This window comes from Stenella coeruleoalba (genome assembly GCF_951394435.1).
Source record: "Stenella coeruleoalba genome assembly, chromosome: 16".
Lineage (NCBI taxonomy): Eukaryota > Metazoa > Chordata > Mammalia > Artiodactyla > Delphinidae > Stenella > Stenella coeruleoalba.
The window spans coordinates 37,465,753-37,489,409 of NC_137162.1; the positions used below are offsets into that span (position 1 = coordinate 37,465,753).

A 23,657-nucleotide genomic window follows, 5' to 3' on the forward strand; every position below is an offset into this window, starting at 1 on the left:
CCAGGAGGAAGGAGAGCTGACCACCCACCCCTTCAAACTGTGTGGCTCTCAACGCCTGGTCCCTTTTCTCTCTTCCCAGGAATCTGTTTCCTGAACTTAATTTGCACACACTGTCAAGACCATACCAGTTAGAGATAATGGCTCTCTAACTGTTTTGCCTAGGTGCCATTTCCCCCACTAAGATGTAAGCTTCTGAAAGGCCCTAACCGAGTTTCTCTTGGTACCAAACTGCACTAAACACCCACATGCTCATTTGATTGAATCAGTAATTAAAGAAACATTTTTATGCATTTTTTGATCCTCTTGGTCTGCAGCTATAGTGTCTGCCACTCCTTAAGTTTCTTTAATCCTCTACTTCCCTGTCAGAAATGGAATCTAGAGCTGGTTTTAGGGGAACCCAACTTCTGCCCCTTGATAGATATGGCTAAAAACAAAGTTTAACAGATGGAAAATGTCTCTGAAGTATTTGTATGTAAATAAGGATGTCTCAGTAAGTTTGAGCTTGCTATATGAGTGTAGAGTGTAGATTCCTCATATAATTTTGGAAGAAGGTAGTCAGAAATGGTGACAAATTTGGGTCAGAAGTGGGAAGGGAATATTCTAATTTAAAACTGTCCACATATCCAGTTTTCTAAGACAGTGTAAAAATGCATTCTTCCTCCATTGCTTTGTTAAGTTTGTTGTCCTATACTAAATACTTACTATATTTTTAGGACTTTTTTCCAGAGAGATGTACTCTGATTCATTGACTATTACTGTCAGCCAGTACTAGGCTGATTTGACTGCCGTGTCTTTATAATGCATTTAAATATATGGCAAAATAAGTCTCCATTCACTGATCTTTTTTTTTTTAATTTTTAATATTCTCATTGCCTTATTTTTCCTTTAGAATCAATTTTTTTTTTTTTTTTTTTTTTTTGCGGTACGCGGACCTCTCACTGTTGTGGCCTCTCCCGTTGCGGAGCACAGGCTCCGGACGCGCAGGCTCAGCGGCCATGGCTCACAGGCCCAGCTGCTCCACGGCATGTGGGATCTTCCCGGACCGGGGCATGAACCCGCGTCCCCTGCATCAGCAGGCGGACTCTCAACCACTGTGCCACCAGGGAAGCCCTAGAATCAGTTTTTAAATTCCAAAAAACTTGTAGAATTAATCAAGAATTACTTTTTTCTTACTAGTTATTGTTGGTATATAGGGAAATCAATTTAATATCAAATTTTTAAAATTAATTTGATGGATTTTATGTTGGCTTATTATTATTTAAATCATGATTCTCCTTCTTTCTATTAATTATAAATTTTATTTTTTATCTTAGTACATTAACCAGAGCAATGTTAAATATCATTGGTATTACTAAGCATCCTTGCTTTATGCTGATTTTACTGTGAAAAATCTATATTATTTCATAGTAAAGTATGATATAGACCAACCGCTTAAGGAAGATATTCTGTCTCATTTTGAGAAAGTCACTTTTTTTCATGTTGTATCTTTTTTCCATGAATTGATATTAATTGTTAATGGATGCCTTTTAAATACATGTTGAGATTAGCATGTTTCTTTTCATTATACCTATTAATATGAAAGAACATACCTATTAACATTAATAGAAGAATGATCTATAGGTTGGTGTGTGTTTATATGTGTAAATGTGATGTGTGTGTCTGTAATCAACATTATACTAGCTTGACAATTTGAAACAAATCACAAGTAAAACACTTAAGACCTGGAGTCTTTTTTTGTTTTAAATATTTATTGACTGTGTTTTCAATTTCTTTTATGTATTTTAGTTTATACTGATTTCTTTTATATTGAGTTAATTTTGGTAACTTTTTTTTCCAAGAAAAATTAGCCTGTTTCTTTTAGATTTAAAACTTTATTCACATGGACACGTACTCTTCTTTGGCTTTGAAGAACTTATCCGTATCTGCTATATCCTATCTGGCAGAGGGAGACAGTGGGGATGCTTGCCTATCTTTAAGTGGTGTGGAAAAAAACAAAAAAGAAATAAAATGTCTCCCCTGAAATGCCAAACCACATATCCACCTTCAGGCAGATTTGGTGCCAGAATTCATTCTTCTAGTATGTTCTAAAAATCCAGTTAAAGTAGTCATATGCAGTATTACCTCCAAGGTATCTGGCAGAAATGAAAGTAACTCTCCAAAGGAATAACCTTTAAACTCAGGCCTCAAAGAATTTCTGAGACAAAGTTCCTAGGAACTTTAGGCTCACCATAGGAACATGGCTCACAATAGACAAAAAAAAAAAATCATGTAAGACACAAGGAAACACACCATCATGAGCAACAACGATTGATTGCACCTATTAATATGAAAAAATGTACTTATTAATATATATCTATTAATATTAATAGAAGAATGTTAATAGATTGGTGTGTATTTATAGGTCTACAAAAACACTCAAACTCCTAAAGATTGCAGATTTTTAAATAACTAAAGATAATATAGTATATTGATTGTGTTTAAAGAAATAAAAGAGAGTACTGACAATGTGACTAGGGAGAAAGAAGCTATCAAAACTGATCACGCAGATTTGAAAAACAGAATTTTTTAAAATGAAAAACAAAATAAATTTGAAATTAAAAGGACAAATTAAACATCAGAATAAACACCTATATAAGGAGAATGGTGAACCAAAAGATAAATCAGAAGAAATTACATGGAATCTAGCATAGAGAGGGAAAACATTATAAAAAGATCAAGACACATGAAGATAGAATGAGAATATCTATCATATTTCTAAGAAGAGTACTGTATCTACCAGACAGGGAGAATGGAGAGAACTAATGGCTGAACAATTTCCAAAATTAATGACAAAAATGAGTCTTCAGGTTCAGAAAACACAATGAAGTTAAAGAAAGTAAACAAAAACTTAAAACCTCAAAATATTCAAGTAAAACTGCAGAACACCAAAGGCAAAAAGAAAACAATATAAGCATCGAGATATGAAAGAATTACCTGCAATCAAATTGAGTTGACTTCTTGACCCCCACCCAAAACTGTAGACTAAAAAAAAAGAATGCAGTGCCCATTTCATACCCATTAGGATAGCTATTTAAAAAAATAAAATACCAAGTGTTGGCAAGGGTGTGGAGAAATTAGCACCTTTATACATTGCTGGTAGGAATGAAAAAATGATGCAACTGCTGCGGGAAATGATACGGTGATTGATCAACAATTTAAACATAGAATTACTGTATGATCCAGCAATCTCACTTCTGAGTATATACCCGAAAGAAGTGAAAGCAGAGACTTGAACAGATAATGGTACACCCATGTTCATAGCAGCATTACTCACAATATCCAAAAGGTGAATGCATTGACAAAATGTGGTATATACACACAATGCAATATTATGTGGCCTTAAAAAAGAAGGAAACTCTGACCCCTGTTACAACATGGATGAACCTTGGAGAGAAGTGAAATAAGCCCATTACAAAAGGACAAATATTGTATGATTCCACTTATATGAGGTACCTAGAGTGGTCAAATTAATAGGGACAGAAATAGAATGGTGGTTGACAGGAGCTGGGGCAAGTGGGGAGTGAGGGATTACTTTCTAATGCCTATAGAGTTTCAATTTGGGAAGATTTTAAAAGTTCTAGTGATGGATGGTGGTGATGGTTGCAGAACAATGTGAATGTACTTAATGCCAGAGAACTGTACGCTTAAAATAGGTTTAAAAGGTACATTTTATATTATATATATTTTACCATAATAAAAAAAGCTGCTGTGCCTCTACCCAGGAGTAGTCTGCCACTCTTCCTGGGGTGTTAATATAAGAATCAGTCTTAATACTTTCAGAGAAGTCAACTCTGTCATCCCTTTCTAAAGCTGTTCTTACCACAGCACAGAGGTCAAAACAAAAATATTATCTAGGGGTGCCTTATGTTTGTATAGCACTTTATATTTGAAGAAGGCTTTTATGTATCCAAACCCATTTAATCTCCAAACCCATTTAATCCCGTGACAGCCTTATAAGGTAAGTAGTATTACACCCCTCTAATTGATGGAAGACAGTGGAGCCTAAGAGATTAAGTTGTCCAAGACCACTGGGCTATTAAGGATGCAAAGGTTCAAATAACTTATCTTCTGACTGAAGCCATTGATCTCCCAACATACAGAAATAGTTGTCAACTTACTATGAACTTTACATTTAAAATGCCAAAAGCAAAGTGCTATGCTTGTTAAACTGAATGAAGAAAAGAAAAAGAAAGATAACATCATTACGTTCTCAGGAACCAAGGAATAATGATTACACTGAGTTTACGCTCTGAATCCTATTAACATATTTGTGGCTTTTTATATAGTGCTCTAGTTCCAAGCCTTGGTCACGTTTAAACTCCAGTTGGCTATTTGTATTTTTGCACTTTAGCTTCTGAAAATACCCTTTAATTTTGGGGTTGAGGGTCTTTCCCTTAAAACTCATTGTCTTAGGTTGCAGCTGTTCAAATTTTAATTGAAATTCTCAAAAATTTTTGTCTGATTCCAATAAAAACAAGTAGCCAGGTTGTTCTCTCATTGTTATGCAAGAACTGTTTCATTTTTGGTCTTAAATTTCCTTTTTTATTGCTCTCCTTGGAGTGGATGGCTAATGTAAATGGGAGAAACCTGGCAACGCACCATCACTACCCTTAGCAATTATAGGAGCTCCCCGCTAGAACAAATGGCTGGGTCAGCGCAACCTCACGCACACAGCTGAGTTTGTTTCCCTTTGAAGACTGCCATAGATGAGTCAACTCAGAACCCCAACTCTCCTGCTTCCGAATGCTGACCCAGTAGCTTTCTCTGTCTCTGGGAAGGTTGGAAACCTCATGGAAGAGGGGTGACCTTTTTGCCACCCCTTTCTGTGAACAAGCCTCCCTGAATGTATTAACTGACAACATAGATAACACTCCCTGAGGCAGTATGCAGTAGGTTTCTCACAGTGGTGGTATTCAGTGAAAGATTCGAGATTTTGCACTCCCGTGTGGTACCAGTAAAGTAGACACTGGCAAGTTAAACACTGAAGGTTCAAAGAGAGGGTCCTCTCTTTGCCCTTTCAAGTTGTTCCAGCTACTGTGAGGTGAAAACTGGACAATCTTCTTACCATTGCATTTACAGCACAGATTCTGAAGTCAGATCTCCCACTTCATATATATTAAAATGTTTGAGAACACGCCACTTTAAAGTGCTCACAGCATTTTCTCTCAGAAGAGAGACCCAAATTCTTTTACAGTATTTTGCTGTAAAATTCATAAGCCAGAGCGCAACAGGAAAATGAAGTACTTTAACAAAAAATTAACTCACACCTATCATTTGGACAACACCAGGAGAACTTTTCCCTTGGGTATATCTGATATATTGCTTTTATTCTCATGGCTTACATTTTTTAAGCACCTCCTCTGTGCCAGAAACTGTGCTAAGCACTTCACACACATCATGTCGTTTAATCCAGACCACAGAACCGTGTGGTAGATGCTAACTTATTCTCATTCTACATACATACACACAAAGTAAAGAGGTTGAGTGGACACAGAGCAAGTAAGTGGCTTGTTCTGTGTAAAATTACTTTTTCTGTGTAAAGATGTACAAACCTACCTCAAAGAGGTTGTTGCCTTTTATAACAACCCCGAAAAGAACTTCATAATCCCAATTTAAAGAATTTTCAGTATCAGTCTTCCCAACCCCTGTCAGTAGCTTATAGATTTTAGTATTTTCTTCTTTCAGCAGGGGGGAGCACCAACTTTCATATTATAATTTCATGCGTTTCATATCTATTTTGTTTTCCCTCAACTTTTCTCTTCTGCATGATTTAAACAAAAAATAATAACAGGAAATCTTGGTTAACATTCCTTCCAAGGTTGTATTCTCTAATGCCTCAGTCACTTTGCTTTCAATGTCAAACTTTATTCAATTTTCTATATTCTACTAAAGAGTGAAAGATATGAAGCACTTGTTATTTTTCATTGTGAAAATATAGCCAAAAAAATTCAATGGCAAACAAAAAAGGAAAGTATCTCCATGTTATGAATGAAGCAGACTTTTTTTTTTAATGCTGCTTAAAAGATGAAGAACATTATGAGGTCAAGCTTGTTTTGAGAAAGGTGTTTTTTTAGGTATTTTATTCTGGCATTTATATAATTTCAACAAGATATTTTTGCAATCCATTTAACATAAAATTAAGAAGATGAACATCTACTTCGTTCTCAGAATTTAAAGCGAATATAGGCTATGTATAAGAAATGGTTCCTGGGCTTCCCTGGTGGCGCAGTGGTTGAGAATCTGCCTGCTAATGCAGGGAACATGGGTTCGAGCCCCAGTCTGGGAGGATCCCACATGCCGCGGAGCAACTAGGCCCGTGAGCCACAACTACTGAGCCTGCGCATCTGGAGCCTGTGCTCCGCATCAAGAGAGGCCGCGATAGTGAGAGGCCAGCGCACCGCGATGAAGAGTGGCCCCCGCTTGCCACAACTAGAGAAAGCCCTCGCACAGAAATGAAGACCCAACACAACAAAAATTAATTAATTAATTAATAAACTCCTACCCCTAACATAAAAAAAAAAAAGAAATGATTCCTGCCCTGATAAGCTTATGATTTAGTGGTTGAGAGAGATAAACATACCAATAAATTTAATTATACCCAAGGCAGTACATATTAGGTCATTTTACCTTCCTTCAGGTTCTTTAACAAGACCTGAAAGTGTGTTCTCTAAAACGCATCTTGAATCTGTCCTCCACATCAGTGAAGCCTGATTCTGAATTTCAGAAGTAGCCTAATTTTATGCTTCAAAGATTAGAATCTGTTTTCCCTTCATTTATTGTCTGATTATTGTGATCAACTCTTAAATCCGGATTGAAATGCTGAGAGACACTAACATGTTACCCACTTTAAGGTGTATCTTTATGTTCCTCTTACACTAGAGTCATCGGAAATCGGGCCTTCCCTTGTGATTCACACCACTGTCTCGTTTGGAGTTACATACTTGGAACACAGCACTGAAGATGTGCAGGAGTTAATCTTCCAGCAGCTGGAAAATATTTTGCCTGGTTTGCCTCAGCCAGTTGCTACCAAATGCCAGAAATGGAGACATTCACAGGTAATCAGAGAATCCAGTGGTATGTGCAGTTTTCTCAATCAGACCTGACTTTACTTTTTCTCATCCTTTGACACTCGCTAGTAAAAGAAATTAACATGATCTTGGGAGCAAATATGTGTTTGCCTAATAAAGAAGTTTACATGCAGGTTTTATTATCCCGTTATTTCTCAATAAGAGATACATATAATTTTCCCCGATGTTATGTTCAAATTCTAGCATCTCAAGACTTATATACCCTGAAGATCTGGGGTTTCCTATGCAGGCAAGGCACGTTATATATCAAAATGCAGCTGTTTCTCTGGGGTTTTTCTAAATCAGTACTGTGGTTATATAGAAACCACTATAACCTCCCAAATTTTTGCAATATGTCGAATTAACCTTGTAAGTGTATTTTGCTACCACAATTTTCATTTTTATTAAGTTCCCACTTTGGTTTTGACTGCTGCCAGTAGAGCTGTTTGGGGGAGAAAGATGAATACCTGCAACAGCTAGTTGAGCTGTTTTTTAAGGGTTAGATAAACCTGCTGATCGCTCTCCTAGTTCAAACTTAAAATCTCTTTACACTAAGTCAATGTTGACTCTTTTGAAAATCTCTGCATACTCCAGCAGAAGTTTGTGAGTATTCATAGAAAAAGTCTTTTGATCTGTAAACTCAGTTGTGAAGTCATCTGGGGACAATGGAGCAAAGGACAGAAGGAGAAAAGAAGCAGTGACTTGTCTATTTTTTCCTAAGATTTCTGAGCACATTGATTACCTGACTTACCAGCACTATTGATTACCAAAGCTGTGAAGCCTTTAGAAAAAGTGGTTGTGAGAAATTGCAGCAGATTTTGTTTATTTTAAAGGACTTTCCAAAATCAGAGGAAATGGTAAATTACTTCCTAAAATATTGCAGCAGGTCTATGTGTTTACCCATATCTTCTCAAGTTAAATTATACACTGAACCTTCTGGGAAAATATTTACTTAAACACATCATGGTCACTTTAAAAGACTTTACTTTTTCCTTTTAAAACAATTTTTAAAATCTCAATAGCTAATGTCTTTAAGTGATATTTAACTTAATCTTAAATTGGCCTGAAAAAGAATACAAAGAAATAATCTTGTTGATATAATTTGAAGGTAGATATATTACACAGCAAGTCACTTCGCAATTTATATACATTCTTTTAGAAGAAATGATAGTTTCTGAGTTTCTTCTTGTGACTTCCTCAAAATAATTTAATAAACTGAAAAGATGGGTTAAAATCTACTTATTTCCTAAAATTTAATGTGTTAGTAGAAATAGATTTGACTTGCCCACAAAATGACTTGGTCAAAGTTGTGCAATATCACAAAATTTAATTAAAAAAATCTTTGAACACAAAGTACATCCAAACTCTAACAATGATTTTTATTACAATTTGGATGTTCTCCCTTGAAATTATCCCAGTACATTTAAAGTCATGAAATCTACATTGGCTGCAAAGCCTGAAAGGGAATAAGATGTCATTCAAATTTAGAGGTTTGTATTTTCCACTATTCATAGTACCTTGACCAACATTCTACAGAACATAACGTCATTATAGCAGAGATCTTACCTACATTGTTCAATAGAGAGAGTGAGAGAGAGAGATCTCCCATATCACCTTAGGAGAAAGGCTAATTAGTGGCAGGTCCAGAGACTTAATAACATTTAGCTAGTTAGTGTTCAGTTATTATTCCTAAGAGAACGCTTCTCCAATGTTTTTAAAAGGTTCATCTTAACCCTTGAAATTTAACATAAATGTCAATTCACCCTTTTCCGTTGCCATCCCAGGACACAAGCTCTACCTGAAATGAATTCATGAATGTTTGTGTATAAATATGGTCTAATATAGTGCTTAAACTGAAGAGAAGAATGGTGTAGAAAGAGGGACAAAAAAGAAAGAACAGCCAACTGATTTTGAAGTTTCCCTCATCTCTGATTCCCCTTGCAGGAGAATCCTGCCCTTTATTTCTTCCAGCCTGGGTCTCACCCTTCATTCCTTTTCCTCCTTCCTCTGTCCTGCTTCACCCATACCTTCTCCTGTTCTTCCCTCTCCACCCGCTTCCCTCCCTTCTTTCTCACTGACAAACAAGTGATACAGCCCTTCAAACCCTCATTTTATAAAATCCTAGATAGACTACAGGACTGGGGTCCCTGCCTCAGGAAGCAGTGGGTGGTATGGATTCCCTATCCCAGGCCTCTCAGGCTGGACTCCCCATCTCCATGCATTTTATTTTTCTCTTCTTTTGTATCGCCTACCCTGCATCCTGGCACTCAGTGACCGTGGAGGGTAGGGAAGAAAAAAAGGAAGAGAGATCACAATGGTGAACACCCACATTGCATAGTGCAACAGGCCTGGAGCTGGGCGATTCAAAGATGTGATCTCATTTAACATCAAAAGTAGCCTTATGAGGTTGCTATTTTTAACCCACTACAGCGATGAGAAAAAACAAAGCCTCAAGAACATGAAATAAATTCCCTAAGGTCCCATGGCTAGTAATGATAAAACTAGTCTACCTGCCTCTCAGGTCCTTCCCTCCTCTTCACTGACCCTCTGTTTTGAATGGCTGCTGTAACAAATTACTGCAAGTTTGGAAGCTTAAAACAACACAAATTTATTATCGTACAGTTCTGGAGGTCAGAGGTTCAAGATAGGTCTCAGTGAGACCCTCAATGAGGGTCTCAGCTAAAATCAAAGTGTCGGCAGGGCTGTGTTTCTTTCTGTAGGCTCTAAGAGAGAATCCATTTTCTGGCCATTTACATCTTCTAGAAGCTGCCCCCAATCTTTGGCTTGAGACTCCTTCCTCCATCTTTAAAGTCAGCAACAGCAGGTCAAGTCCTTCTCATATTGCATCACTCTGACCTTTTCTCCTGCCTCAGTCTTCCTTAAAGGACCCTTGTGATTACATGGGACCCACCTGCATAATCTAGGACACTCTCCTCATCTCAGGGTCCAGTGACTGGCAACATTAATTCCAGCTGTATCCTTAACTCTTTCTTGAGATTTAACACTTACAAGTTCTAGGGGTTAGGATGTAGACATCTTGGTGGGGGGAGCCTTATTTCTGCGTCGCACACCCTTCTTTCCCCCAGAATTCTTTGGTAGATTCCTTTATGAGGCAGTATCTCCCACTCCTCTCATAAAACCTCTGGGGAGAGCACCAGCCCTTTCAAGCTTTCAGAGCAGCCACTTTAGGAACCGGCTGCTCTCTGAAAGAGGTAAGGGAGTACTTTGTGGGGGGGCAGTTTTCTGTTTCCCTGATGATGCTCTTTGTGCCTTCTGCTGCCTCTAATGTCATATATCCACAGTGGCAGCAGGGGGGTGAAACACGGTTGTTCATTTATTCATTTGGTTAGTCGTTTATTCCATAAGCATTTAACGAATGCCTAGGACATGTCTAATACTCTGCCCATGGAATCCTAGAGACTAATCTTTGCTGAAAGCCTTCTCCTAAGACACTAAGTCAAATTTTTTGTCTTGAGTAGGATAACGCTGCTTTTTTGTGGGTGCTGCTTTTAAGGAAAGAGGCAGATCAAGAAAGAAGGCGTGTTTGAAAGACTTGGGAGCTGCTCTGTGCCTCCCATTTGGGGTTTGAATAAAACACTTGAGTAGGTGGTTCAAACAAACATAACAAACATTTTTTTCATGATTCTCAGTTCCTCCCTTTTGCAGATATTTGCCTTCCATTATTTAAATGTTTATCCAGTTAATATAACTTGATGCCTAGGCTGTGATGCATTGAATTAAGATTTCTGTAACAAGTATGATATAGTAATCCATTCAGCAGAAGAGTAATAACTGATAACACCTTTCCATGTACATTGACAGGGGACACTTAATCAGTTTGATAACCCTAATACTCTCACCATTATTATTCGCTATGCCTTCCTTTGTTTCAAGTCTATCATGATGCCTTTCCCAAACTATAATAAATGTATGATTTGCTTGCGAGTTTAATGCTGATTTTCCCCCATCTTTCTGTAGTTCCTGAAAATTTCAGTGGCTTTTTCTCTCACTTAGCACATTCATGGATTACTTTATTTTTAAAAAATCACTGAATCTATTTCAAATACCAAGGAGATCGAGAGAGGAGTTTGATGGGGGGAGGAGAGTCAGGTGGTAAATGAATACCTTGGTATCTTTGGCAAAAATAAATGGATTTGGATTAGACTATTAAGCTTCTGCTGTAAAGTTAGAAATTAGTTATCTTCTACAGTTACGTTCTTTTCACTTGGTCTTTTGCCCTGAGACTGTACTTTCTCTCTCCTCAATGGCAGTCCTTTTATATTCTTTAAGGAGAAGGATGATGAACTCTTTAAGAATCTGATCAAAGCTATGAATATGAAGATGCTCATCCTTTCAAAATATACATGTACACATAAACACAAAATTGCATCTAATTATGAAAATTTATCAATATAAGCAACCTAAAAGTCCTCCCATGAATCCAGCATTAAGGACACCTGCTGTAAATGTTATACTCCTATAACCCAAACAAACCAAGAATCCCTCATTAGCCCAGTCTTGTGTTGTAGTCTAAGAGACAAAATTCAACAACCAAAAGGAACGTAAAGTAATTCTCATCTTTACTAGTATCTTTTATAGAACTTTAAAGAATATCCAAAATTCATCATCCTTAGCAGTACTTTTTGAAGTTTCTCTTCTCATTCCTTATATATCCCGCTTCTAGAAGCTCCCTCAAATCTTTCTGCACCCTCAACTCTAGTTTTCCACAGAGTTTTCCCTGATAATCAGCGATGCAGGCTTATCTCTTTTTTTCTTTCCTCTCTTCAGCCTCCCATTCACATTCCTCATTTTTGACTCTATCTCTTTTTTCCCCCCCTTAGATAAGTAAATCCTTTTCAATGCACATTCCCCATTTTGGCTTCCTCAGGTCTTCCCCAGTTGATTACCTTGGTTGACATAGTACTGCCCAGGAGTCAGAAGGAAGAAAAGAGAAAAGAGGAAATGTGCAACAGCTTAAGGCCAGAATTTTCTTTAGAGGTTTGTGTTTGGTGTCTGCAGGGGGATGTGTACACAGAAAAGCCTGAGGTCACCCACATACTTACATTATTCCCTCATGAGATTAATTTCTGGCCGGTAGCTGTGTCTGATTTCAGCATTGGAAGATCAGGTGGTAATTGATATTGCCATTTTTTCCTTTTATTTCTTATGTATTTTCTATTTTATCCTCATTTTCTTCTCTTAGGCAGGTTGAAACTGAAAAGCAGGGACTGACTGATTGTATGAATATACCAAAATTATGAATCCAAATGATTGCCCCCTTCAACATAGTCAGTCACCCTAATAAGCCACACCCTTATTTTAACAAGATCAGGCATCTCTTTCAGAGCCAGACACTTATTCCTCAGCATGTAATCAGTTGAATCATGTCTTTGAAAGCTGAGCTTGAATTTAATGTTTTAGAAACAACCGAAGTCATTTGGACTTAAATCTTTTTAATAAACGGATGACCCATCTTGACAATTTTCTTAAATGTTTTTATAGAACTAAAGAAATATAGCTCTTTGTATTTAATCTGTTTTAATGTGTCTAGTAAGCTGATTCTAAAAGCTGCTACCCCTAAAAGACATTCGCCAGTGCATCACAGATTTAACCATAAGGCCTTCTAGGATAAGTGCTCTGAAAGACAATAATCAGTTGTGTTTATCAGTTAAATACATTAGATGTTTTGTTTTGTAATTTATTTCTAGGATAAAATCATGCTCTTTTGGTCATTCTGCCACTAAGACTTTTCTCCCATATTTGTGTCTTGTAATTCCTGGATTTTTGATAACGTGGTGTGATTATGATCTTGGACTTTGGAGTCAGACAGACAGTCAAACCTCAGCTCTCCCTGTGCCTTTGAGCAAGCTAGACTGTAACTCTAAGCCTCAGGGCCCCATCTGTAAATGGTACAACTGAACCTCCCTCATAGGGTTGTGGTCAGAATAAAAGGAGAGAACACAGTAGAAAAACTAGCACAAAGCAAGTTACTACAAAACTAGCACGAAGCAAGTTCTCAATTAATATTATTAAACAGGGGTAGCAAGAGGAGGAGGAGAGGAGTGATTCCATGGTTATTTCTTAGTAGATGAGCTCTGTGTGTCTCCTGCTCTCTTTTCTGGTACCTCTCTTCATGCCCACATGCTGTCCTACTTTTTTATTTTTTCTTACTCTCTTCTCTTTTCAGAGTCTCTGTCTTTTCTTTGTTTCACATACACAAATAGTTCTGGACAAGGATATTTCAGAAGGACTGACTCAATGCCAGGGGCTGTGACACTAAGTCATACCATAGGGACTGTTAACATCAGACAAGATGAGATAAAAGTGGTGTATCCCTGTAGACACAGGGACAAGGAACTCTTGTCAGTTTTTTTCAGCTTATAGATTCTCAGCTTCTTGCCATTCATTCCGAAACTATCTTGTATGGTAATTTAACGCAATTTATGACATGGGTCAAAATTTCCTGGCATGAAATTATGGCCACAAGAGCATTCTTGCCTATGTGCTGTAAGTTTATGGTAATATGGAGAGCCAAAACAGGCCCTTTGGGATCTATGGACTATGGCATGACCCAATCTACCAAGAGCAGGAAATCTAACAGGTGTCAGTCCTGAGCATTCCTTTGAGTAATCTCTCACCTCTTTCTCACTGGCACAGAACTAGCCAGTTGCTTCACTTTATTCTGAGGTAACTACATATGCATGAGATCATCAGCTGAGAAATTCTGATCATTGAATTAGGGATGTTCAGTCACAGTTTAATTGAAGTTTATGGGCAGATATTTCCCCTTTTCATAAAATTCCATATTATATGAGCTAGTCAACGCTTTAACACATATGAATTTAATTAAATCATTTTTTTTCAAGTACTCATGACAGGAACTTACCCTGCCACGTAGTCAGCATCACACTTTTTCAAAAAAGCTATTTTGAATAGCATTACTTTACAGAAAACTTTAAAAAGGAGTCTGTGTCATTTTTCCTGTATAAATGCAAAAATATATTCATCTGTGCCCAGTATTACTACTGAAAACTGGATGATGGATGTTATTATATGGGTGTGGACAACCTAAAAGAAATAGGCCCTTTCCCATAAAGGGAAGTCCACTTGGTCTGTTTAGAGTAGACATCAGTATTATGCTCTAAAACTAACAAGCTGAACTAAAAAGTTCAGTTAACAAATGCTATTTATACCAACATTAGAAATTAATAATATATATTCATCTTTTCATTTAGCATACATTTATTGAGTTCCTACTATGTGCCAGACATTATACTGGATTCTAAAGACTCAAAGACAGCTCCCTTCATTCAAGGACCTTCCCATATAATCAATAAGGCTGACCAATAAGCAGGTAATCATGATATGGTACAGTTTGTTTTAAGAAAGGGATACACAATGGACTGTGTGCACACAGAGCGGATTTGAGGAGAAAGTGGTAATAAATAGCTTCCTAAACGAACATGTTATTTGAGCTAAATCCTACAAGATTAAGTCAGAGGGGCAAAGGGAATGATGTTGGAATGATGTTCTAACATTGTGTACACTTTCCCAGAGGCAGGAGAGTGCAAGATACATTCTTGTTTTTCATCTTGATCTTGCCATCATCTGTTATAGCATTCATATAAACCATGACAATCTACATCATCATTTTATTAGACAGTGTATATGCATAATCATTCTCTCTCTCTCGCTCTCTCTCTCTCTCTCAAAAATGCCATTTATTAATCCCCTACTCTGTGTAGCTCACTAGGCTCTGTATGTAACTCGCTTCATCTCTACCCTGTGAAGGTTTATACTTCTTCCCCATTGCATAGGTCAGAAAGTTGGGGAGTTGAGAGCTCAGTGCCTTGTGTGAGGTTCTTCCACTAGGACGTGGCAAATATGTAATTCAAACACAGGTCTATTTAAAATCTAGTGTTTTTAAACACTCACTCTACTGATGGTAGTTGAGATCTGGCTTTCCTCCAATTATGACACATTCTTCTACCATCATTCTGTTGGCTGCTGTCAGTTAGAAATAATAATTAACGTTTATACTCTGATTTTAGAAAGTACTTTTATACTTGTTTTCATTTGATCCTCACAACAATTCTGACAGATCAGGAAGCATCTTTGTTTAAATGAGGAAACTAAGGTTCAAATTGACTGGTGTGCCTAACATGACGCAATGAGTGAGCAGCAAAATAGAAGCTGAATATGTTACTTTTACATTCAAAAGTCCAAGTTTCACACTGTATACAAAAATTAACTAAAAATGGATCATAGACCTAAATATAATACCTTAAACTATAAAACTTCTAGATGAAAACATAGGAGAAAATCTTTACAATCTTTGGTTTGGCAAACATTTCTTAGATAGCATGCAAAAAGCACAAGCCATAAAAGAATAAATTGATAGGGCTTCCCTGGTGGCGCAGTGGTTGAGAGTCTGCCTGCCGATGCAGGGGACACGGGTTCGTGCCCCGGTCCTGGAAGATCCCACATGCCGCGGAGCGGCTAGGCCCGTGAGCCATGGCCTCTGAGCCTGCACGTCCGGAGCCTGTGCTCCGCAACGGGAGAGGCCGCAACAGTGAGAGGCCCACATACCGCAAAAAAATAATAATAATAAATAAATAAACAAATTGATAAATAGGGCTTGATCAAAATTTTAAAAATGTTTTTGAAAGGCAGTGTTAAGAAAATGAAAAGACAAGCCATAGACTTGGAAAAACATATATCTGATAAAAGACTGGTATCCAGAATATATAAAGAACACTCACAAATCAGTAATAAGAAAACAAATGGCCCAATCATTTAAAACTGGGCAAAAGATTTGAAAGAGCACTTCACAAAGGATAGGTGTGAATTTAACCATGGAGGTGTAAGAGTTCTACAATGAAACCACAAAACATTGCTGAAAGAAATTAAAGAAGACTTAAATAAATAAATAAAAGTTATCTCATGTTCATAGATCGCAAGACTTAATATTTTTATGATGACAATATTATCCAAAGTGACCTACAGATTTATTACAGTGTCTATCAAAATCCCAATGGCCTTTGCAGAAATGGAAAAGCTAATCCAAAAATTCACATGGAATTGCAAGGGACCCCAAATAGCCAAAACAATCTTGAAAAAGAATAAAGTTGGAGGAGTTACATTTTCTGATTTCCAAACTTACTGCAAAGCTACCATAATCAAAACAGTGTGGTAATGACATAAGAATAGACATATAGATCATGGAATAGAATCAAGAGCCCAGAAATAAACCCATACCTGTGGTGAGTTGATTTCTGACAAGGTTCCCCAAAACATTCAATGGAAAAGGAATAGTCTCTTCAACATATAGTGCTGGAACAACAGGATATCCATATACAAAAGAATGAAGTTGGACCCTTACCTTACACCACATGCAAAAATTCACCTAAAATGGATTGAAAACATAAATATGTGAACTAAAATCACAAAAATCCTAGAAGACAACATAGGTGGTAAATCTTTATGACCTTGTATTCAGCAGTGGTTTCTTAAATATAAAACCAAAAGCATAAGTAACAAGAAAAAAAAGTAGGTAATGTGGACTTCATCAAAATTCAAACCTTGTGTGCACAGAAGAATTAGCAAGGAAGTGAAAAAACAACCCTAGAATAGGAGAAAATATTTGTGAATCACTTGTCTGATATGGGTCTACTATTCAGAATATATTAAGAACTCTTATAAATCAATAGCAAAAAGCCAAACCGTTCAATTTAAAACTGGGCAAAGGACTTGAATAGACATTTCTCCAAAGAAGATACAAATAGTCAACAAGCACATGAAAAGATGCCCACATCATTAGTCATTAACGAAACACAAACTAAAACCAAATGAGATACCATTTCACAACCACTAAGATGGCTATAATTTTTTTAAAAAACGAAAAATAAGTGCTGGTAAGGATATAGAGAAATTGGAATGCTCATACCTTGCTGATGGGAATATAAAATGGTTTAGCCACTGTGGAAAACAGTTTGGCAGTTCCTCAATAAAACAAACATAGAATTACAGTATGATCAATCTATTCCAATACTCGGTATAAACCCAAAAGAATTGAAAACATGTGTTCACATAAAACTGTATACACAAATGTTCACAACAGCATGATTCACAATAGCCAAAGGTAGAAACAAGCCAACTGATGAATGGGTGAATATAATGTGGTATACTCATAAGATGGAATACCATTCAGCCATAAAAAGCAATGAAGTTGGTACATGCTACAGAATGGGTGAACCTTGAAAATGTTACGCTAAGTGAAAGAAACCAGACACAAAGGCCTCATCTTGAATGATTCCATTTATGTGAAATATCCAGAAAAAGCACATTCATAGAGACAGAAAATAAATGTTTGCCAGTGACTACTAGTGATAAATTTCATGTTACGTGTATTTTACCATCCACAAAAAAAAAGAAGAGATGTGGATGGCAAGCAAGCACACAAAAATATGCTGAACATCATTGGTCCTTGGGGAAACGCAAATTAAAATGACAATGAGATACCATGGCACACCTACTAGAATGGCTCAGATCAAAAATTCATCCCCAAATGCTGGCGGGGATGTGGAGCAACTGGAATTCTCACGTATCACCGTGGGAGTGCAGCAGGGCATGGCCCCTTAGGAAAAGAGTTTCACAGTGTCTTACGAAGTTAAATATACACTTACCATATGACCCAGCAACCCCACTCCTAGGAATTTACCCAAGAGAAATGAAGTCATATATCCACATCAAAACTATATGTGAATGTTTGTAGCAGCTGTATTAATAATAGGCAAAAACTAGAAATATCTCAAATATTAATTACCTGGTAATGGTCAAAACTGTTGCACATCCATAAATGCAAAACTATACTGTAATAAAATGGAACAAACTGATAATATTTGTAATAAACATGAGTAAATCTCAGAAGCATTATCTACGTGAAAGAATCCAGACTCATAGGCTACATACTGTATTATTCTATTTGTATGACTTTCTGGAATAGGCAAAACTGTAGGGACAAAACACTCATGCCAGGGGCTGTGATTGGGTGAATGGGGTTAACTAAAAAAAGAGGCACAAGGGAATTTGGGGGAGGCTGATGAGAACGTTCTCTATATTGTTTTATAGTGGTAGTTACACAGCTGTGTACGTTGTCAAAATTTATAGAACAGTACACATAAAAAAGAGTGAATTTTACTGTATGTAAATTATACCTCAATTAATCTGACTTTAAAAACCACTTGTTTTTTTAACCTCCACTATTGTCTGAGGAGCACAAGCACTGACCCTTTTATTTTCACAGTATTCAAAGTAGAAAGAAGGTTGTTTCTAGACCTGAAGATCAAAATGGCTGCAGTCTTTTTGCCATAATTTCAGAACCCAACCAAAAAGCTATTGGGTCTGTTCAACATGAATGAGGACCAGAAAGAAATAATGGCCATGCTTCTGGGTTGTCAAGAAGAAGGGAAAGGGAGTGGGAGAAGGGATGAAGAAGGATTGAATTAGTGGGAAATTAAGCAGCTATTAACTTAAGTGGGGGAGAAGCAGTGATTAGACTCAGCTGAGTAGGAAAGATGATTTTTTTTTTTTTTTTTTTTTTTTTAAGTTTCTCTCTCGACTCAAAATATAAAGCATTTTTGGCCCTCTACATCCTTGGAGCCCAAGCAATTGGATCCTTTGAGAGACTGTGATGCAACATTTATATTTAGATGAAAACAAAAGGATTCAAGTCTGTTAAATCACCTTGTAAGTAGGAACTGGTTTTTGTACCCTTATACAGTGCTCGGCAGCTACCAGGAGCACAACAAATATTTGAAGAGTTAATGAATGAATATACTAAAACTTGCTGAAGGACAGAACGACTTTCTATTAAATTAAAAACTTTAAAGGGAAATGTAATACGACTGTTGTTTTGTCCATTATTACTGCCACAGTACTATAGAGAAAACAGTATCTCATTCTTTATTGTGTGCTTGTTCTGAATAAGTCATCAAAGTAGACTGCTCCAGTGTTTTCAGGACTTTAAAAGACAGAATAGGTCTAAAAGAATTCAATGTAGACATCACCAATTGAATATACAGTTTCAGCAAACTCTGTCCTTTGCAGTTCGAGCCCGCTGAAGCTGCTACATGGATCATAGAATTGATTCGTGGCACATTCTGCCCGCATCTACCCAATGTTTTATTAAAATAGAATAGACAAATACCAATAAAGAGAAAAGCTACGCTGAGAATTGACCAAACCACATCACTTTCTTCACACCTAGGGTATTGCAACCAATAGTAATTTTACAGCAGCTCTCTGTGTACCAGATACAGAGCTCTGTAGCCAGAAGCCCAAAATACAAGCAAACCTTTCCCTAAAGCACAACAAAGAAACGGGTTTATGAAATCACCATTAAATATAATAGAACACTGGAGAGATGAGTAGAACAGAGGCAAGATAAGATGATGCACATAACACATAAGAACCAATTTAAAATGTACCATCTCTGCAGGAAATCAACCATGCGTTGATAAAGCTCTTTATGAATTTAAGTACTACAACATAATATAGGATTGAGAGCCTCAAACACGAGTGACCAAAAGAGGTACAATACTTTTTAAGGAAATATACCTAAAAATAGATTAAATGGTATCATCAGCACCCTGAATGTATCATTATTATCCCAGTTCTGAGTATCACTTATCTTCAGTAATATGCGGTATATGGTTAAGAAATAATCCTTATCAACACTTTTCTTAAGAATGTAACAAATATATTCCATATGTCTGTGATTTCTGGCTGTGCCACAAAAATCTGCACATGGGCAGTTGACTCTTCTAAGAAAGAATTTTTAAAAGATAAAATAATTAGACATAAATTGGCTAGGTCATCCAGAAAAATTGTGTTTTTTATCCTTTGTCACACCTGTAGCTTTCAAGAATGTATTTACCATCTCTGAGGGAAAAAGTTATTTAAAGGATTATTTAGACTTTATGTCTGTGCAGGCTCAGCGCAGTTTAGCTATAATCTGTGGAAATAGCATAGACTGTGTCACCATGGTCTCCATCTTTTGAAATAAAGGCAGACATCTGTATATCCCTTTATACACATGCATAGGCATTCACACATACGCACTCATCTAGTTCTATTTTATACCCCTTTCAAGGTACTCTTTATACAATGGCATTTTATGAGATGAGGGTGAATTTTCTGGGTATGAAACCATCTTTACTACCTATCTGAAGTTCAGACTGATTCAAATATTCCTAGTGCCTTTGCCTGGACTCCACAAAACGTGAGCTAGAGATAGAGAATTCAGCTTTCCAGGAGTGATGACGTAAGTGTCAGCGCAAGGATTATGGACACCAGAAGAGTTGTTTCCTGGACAATGAAGTTGCTCAAGAAAGGAGTTAGAATGGGGAGGTGTGATGACACAGAAGGAAAAAGAAAAATTCAGAGACAGAGAAACCAAGGGAAGTTATTTTCATAGAGAAAAAAATTCCACCACATTTAAAGACCACTTGAACACTGAGAATTTAAAGCTTTCAAAAGTTTGAATTAGTTTTTTGTTCGCCCGTGTACATACATCCTTTGAGCAAACATTTATTCGATACCAACCATGTACAATGGAGATGTAAATGGAGATGCTGGAAATACACGAATGAATAAAACACAGTTCCCATAGCTTTCTATTTCTGAGGACTCAAAAGGCTTTTAAAAATCAAATATGTCTTACCAAGTTGTAATTTGGTGAGTTAAATGTAGAGGAATCAACGACATCTTACTGCCTTTTCATCAAACTCCAGAGGGACCTTAAAAAAAATAAGAGAAAGAGATAGACACATTACATTTTTAATTTGGCCAATAGAAAACATTTTGTACTGTTAAAAAAAATCTGTATTCAACTTTCATTTCTCATATCTCCCTTTCCTGTATCACAGAAATTTACTTAGGGGTCAGTAGTATTTTTCACTATTGACACCACACTACGGTCTCATCTTTTTCAGAGTGCCTGGACTAGTTCCCCATCTATAGATATGTAAACAAACATTTCCATTGACATCAGCATAAGTTATGGTCTCTCCTTCATTTATTTACATTTCTCCCTGTTTTTGTAAACAGGCATATATAGATGCTTATAATCAATGCCTTGGGAACACGGTAAGAATGGGAAGACGTAAACAGAGAATCAATACAAACCACATTTGCCTTCTAGGTACTTGCAATTTGGAGGTAGGTATGTATTCCACATTTGATTAAGTCTTTTTCCCCCATTCCTATTTTTCTCCACACCTTTTATGATTACTACCTGAAAATTTCACTTCAGGTAAACAAACAAAATGTTTTACCCCAGATTCTAGGTCTATCTAGATTAATATTTGTATAAAAGGGAGGTTGTGCAAGTTTCTGGGAAATAAGTTTTGCACAAGATTTTATTCCATTTTTTAAAATTACTCATCCACTCACCAAGTCCAAACTTAGGTTGTCCAGTGTTACCTGAGATTACTGATAGTTTTTCAAAGCCGACCTTTGCTTCTCCCCAACCCCTCTTTTATGGGCAACATTCCTCAGGCTGACAGAGCCTCTGCTCTGAGCCACATCAGGCACCTCACCCCAGAGCAGTGGTTCCAAGCGTGTTTACTTCATGGACTAGTAAAATCCCTCTAACTATTTGGGAACCTATATAATATTGCTATCTTTTTATTCTGCAGTTAAGAATTTAAAAAGTAAAACACAGCTACAAGAATTTAATGCAAAGAATAACCCACCCAAAAATATGTAGTAAAGATATCACCTCATAACAATTTATAAATAGAATACATTTTGCTCTATTAAAAAGTTCATAATTCTTATTTTTTCTCTTCTTGCCATAGATTGACTTTTGGGAACCACTACCTTTGAGATTTGCATAGGGGCTCTAAAAGAATAAGTTAACCAAATATTCAATTTCTGCTGTTTATGTACTATGGCATGGGTTCAGGTTTACACTGGCAGCAGAGTAGAGGAAGTGAGGAAATGTATGAATCAGCTCCATACCATCTCAGGCCTCCTAGCTATTCATATTGCCCGTGTGGTCAGCACCTCACAAACACAATGGACAGGGGAAATGCCAACACAAAGATATTATTACTCAGAGCTTACCCCAATCAAGTTAGTGTGCAACTAGGAGACAATAAGATTTCCTTGAAATCCAGGGACAGTTTAAGGAAAGTCACCCTCTGACATGGGAATTGATTAAAAACCGGTTCAAAAGATGTAGTGTGTGTATCAAAAGCACAAGTGATGGTTTAGACATCTCCATCTGCTGTCAAGACTCAGGCGTACCCAAGTTTAAATAAAGTGACCCTGAAGAATGTAGAGCAACATAAGCAAACAATAAAATTACCTACAGCCTTTTATAACACCAGAGCGTTTTTTTAATGTGAATTCTTTCAAATGCAATTGAGAAATAGGAGGGCAGTAGTACCACAGGGGAATCGTATTGGTTTTGTACATGTTTACGTTTTCTCACAAGCAAACAAATATTTGCTTCAGCAAATATGAAAATCTTAAGAAAAAAACTGAAAATCTCCAGAGGTCTCTTCCTTTAGTGCCATAGTGGCCGCTACAGAGGCCTCAAGAACCACTGGGTTTTCCACCATGTTATGCTCTTCAGCAAAAGTGTAAGTGCTGATGAAATAACATTTCCCCTTTGGTAAAATGATGGACTGATGAAGAAGGCTATATCCTGGATATTTTTAATTTTGGTCAAATTGGTCTCTTTCAGAAGCAGCTTCCCCTCAGGACCTATTACATCTCAAAGGAGGAAGCATAAGCCCCAGAGTTTAGGCTGCAAAGATGTCCCTAGATTTAGAGGCTGGGAAAATGTTATTAATCTTGCTAGTCACTTTACTTTATTGTTTTTGTTAGTGCTTTCAAAGTTCTTTAGGTTTTGAATTACCTGCACCAACTCTATCTTCCTACAAGCCCTGATACTTGTAACACACAGTTTTATAGAACTATGGTTGTAGCCAAAATATATGTATTTTATTTTCACCCAGCAGTCAAAGACCCGATGTGACCCATGGAAGGGCAGTGGTCTAGAAGGAGGTTACTAGAAGGTTATTAGAAGGAATTGGAATTGAGCTTCCAGCATCATTAGAGGAAATGGCTCCTGATGTGATTCTAATTCTTGGCATTGAAATATCTCTGCTTTGGACAAAGGCAATGCATCAGACTCTCCTGGCTTAACGGGAAAAGCAGGGAAAAAAACAGTAAAGAATATTTAATTCTCTTATTTCTAATTACGTGTTTGCTCTGCAATCTTCTAATCCAGGATTGGTATATAGGATTCCTCTCAAGTGCCAACTCCAATTGACTGGTAGTGGCTGCCTGAAGCGATGAAGTGAGAAGGATGCTGAGGCCACTTCTGGGCTCAGTGGAGAAGAATGCCACAATTGATTAGTGATGTCTGTCAGGAGATACTGCACATGTGTCACCCCTATAATCTATGTTACAGTTGAGGAAATTTGCCTACTAAGATGAATGGTCTGGGCAGACAACAAGATTCGGTTCTGGAATCAG

The 23,657-nt window shown here is 37.0% G+C and overlaps 1 protein-coding gene and 1 long non-coding RNA gene across 2 annotated transcripts in view; one reads left to right on the plus strand and one right to left on the minus strand.

The window, feature by feature from the left end:
* Positions 1-23,657, plus strand: part of RNLS (renalase, FAD dependent amine oxidase) — a 273,745-nt gene that overhangs the window by 239,322 nt on the left and 10,766 nt on the right. The window contains exon 6 of the mRNA XM_079900368.1: positions 6,919-7,094. Within this exon, the coding sequence (XP_079756494.1) occupies positions 6,919-7,094 (176 nt within the window). The remainder of the gene's footprint in view (positions 1-6,918; positions 7,095-23,657) is intronic.
* LOC307175348 overlaps positions 1-23,657 on the minus strand; it is a 286,151-nt gene that overhangs the window by 124,082 nt on the left and 138,412 nt on the right. Inside the window, exon 4 of the long non-coding RNA XR_013824318.1 lies at positions 20,830-20,905. This is a non-coding gene — a long non-coding RNA (uncharacterized lncRNA). The remainder of the gene's footprint in view (positions 1-20,829; positions 20,906-23,657) is intronic.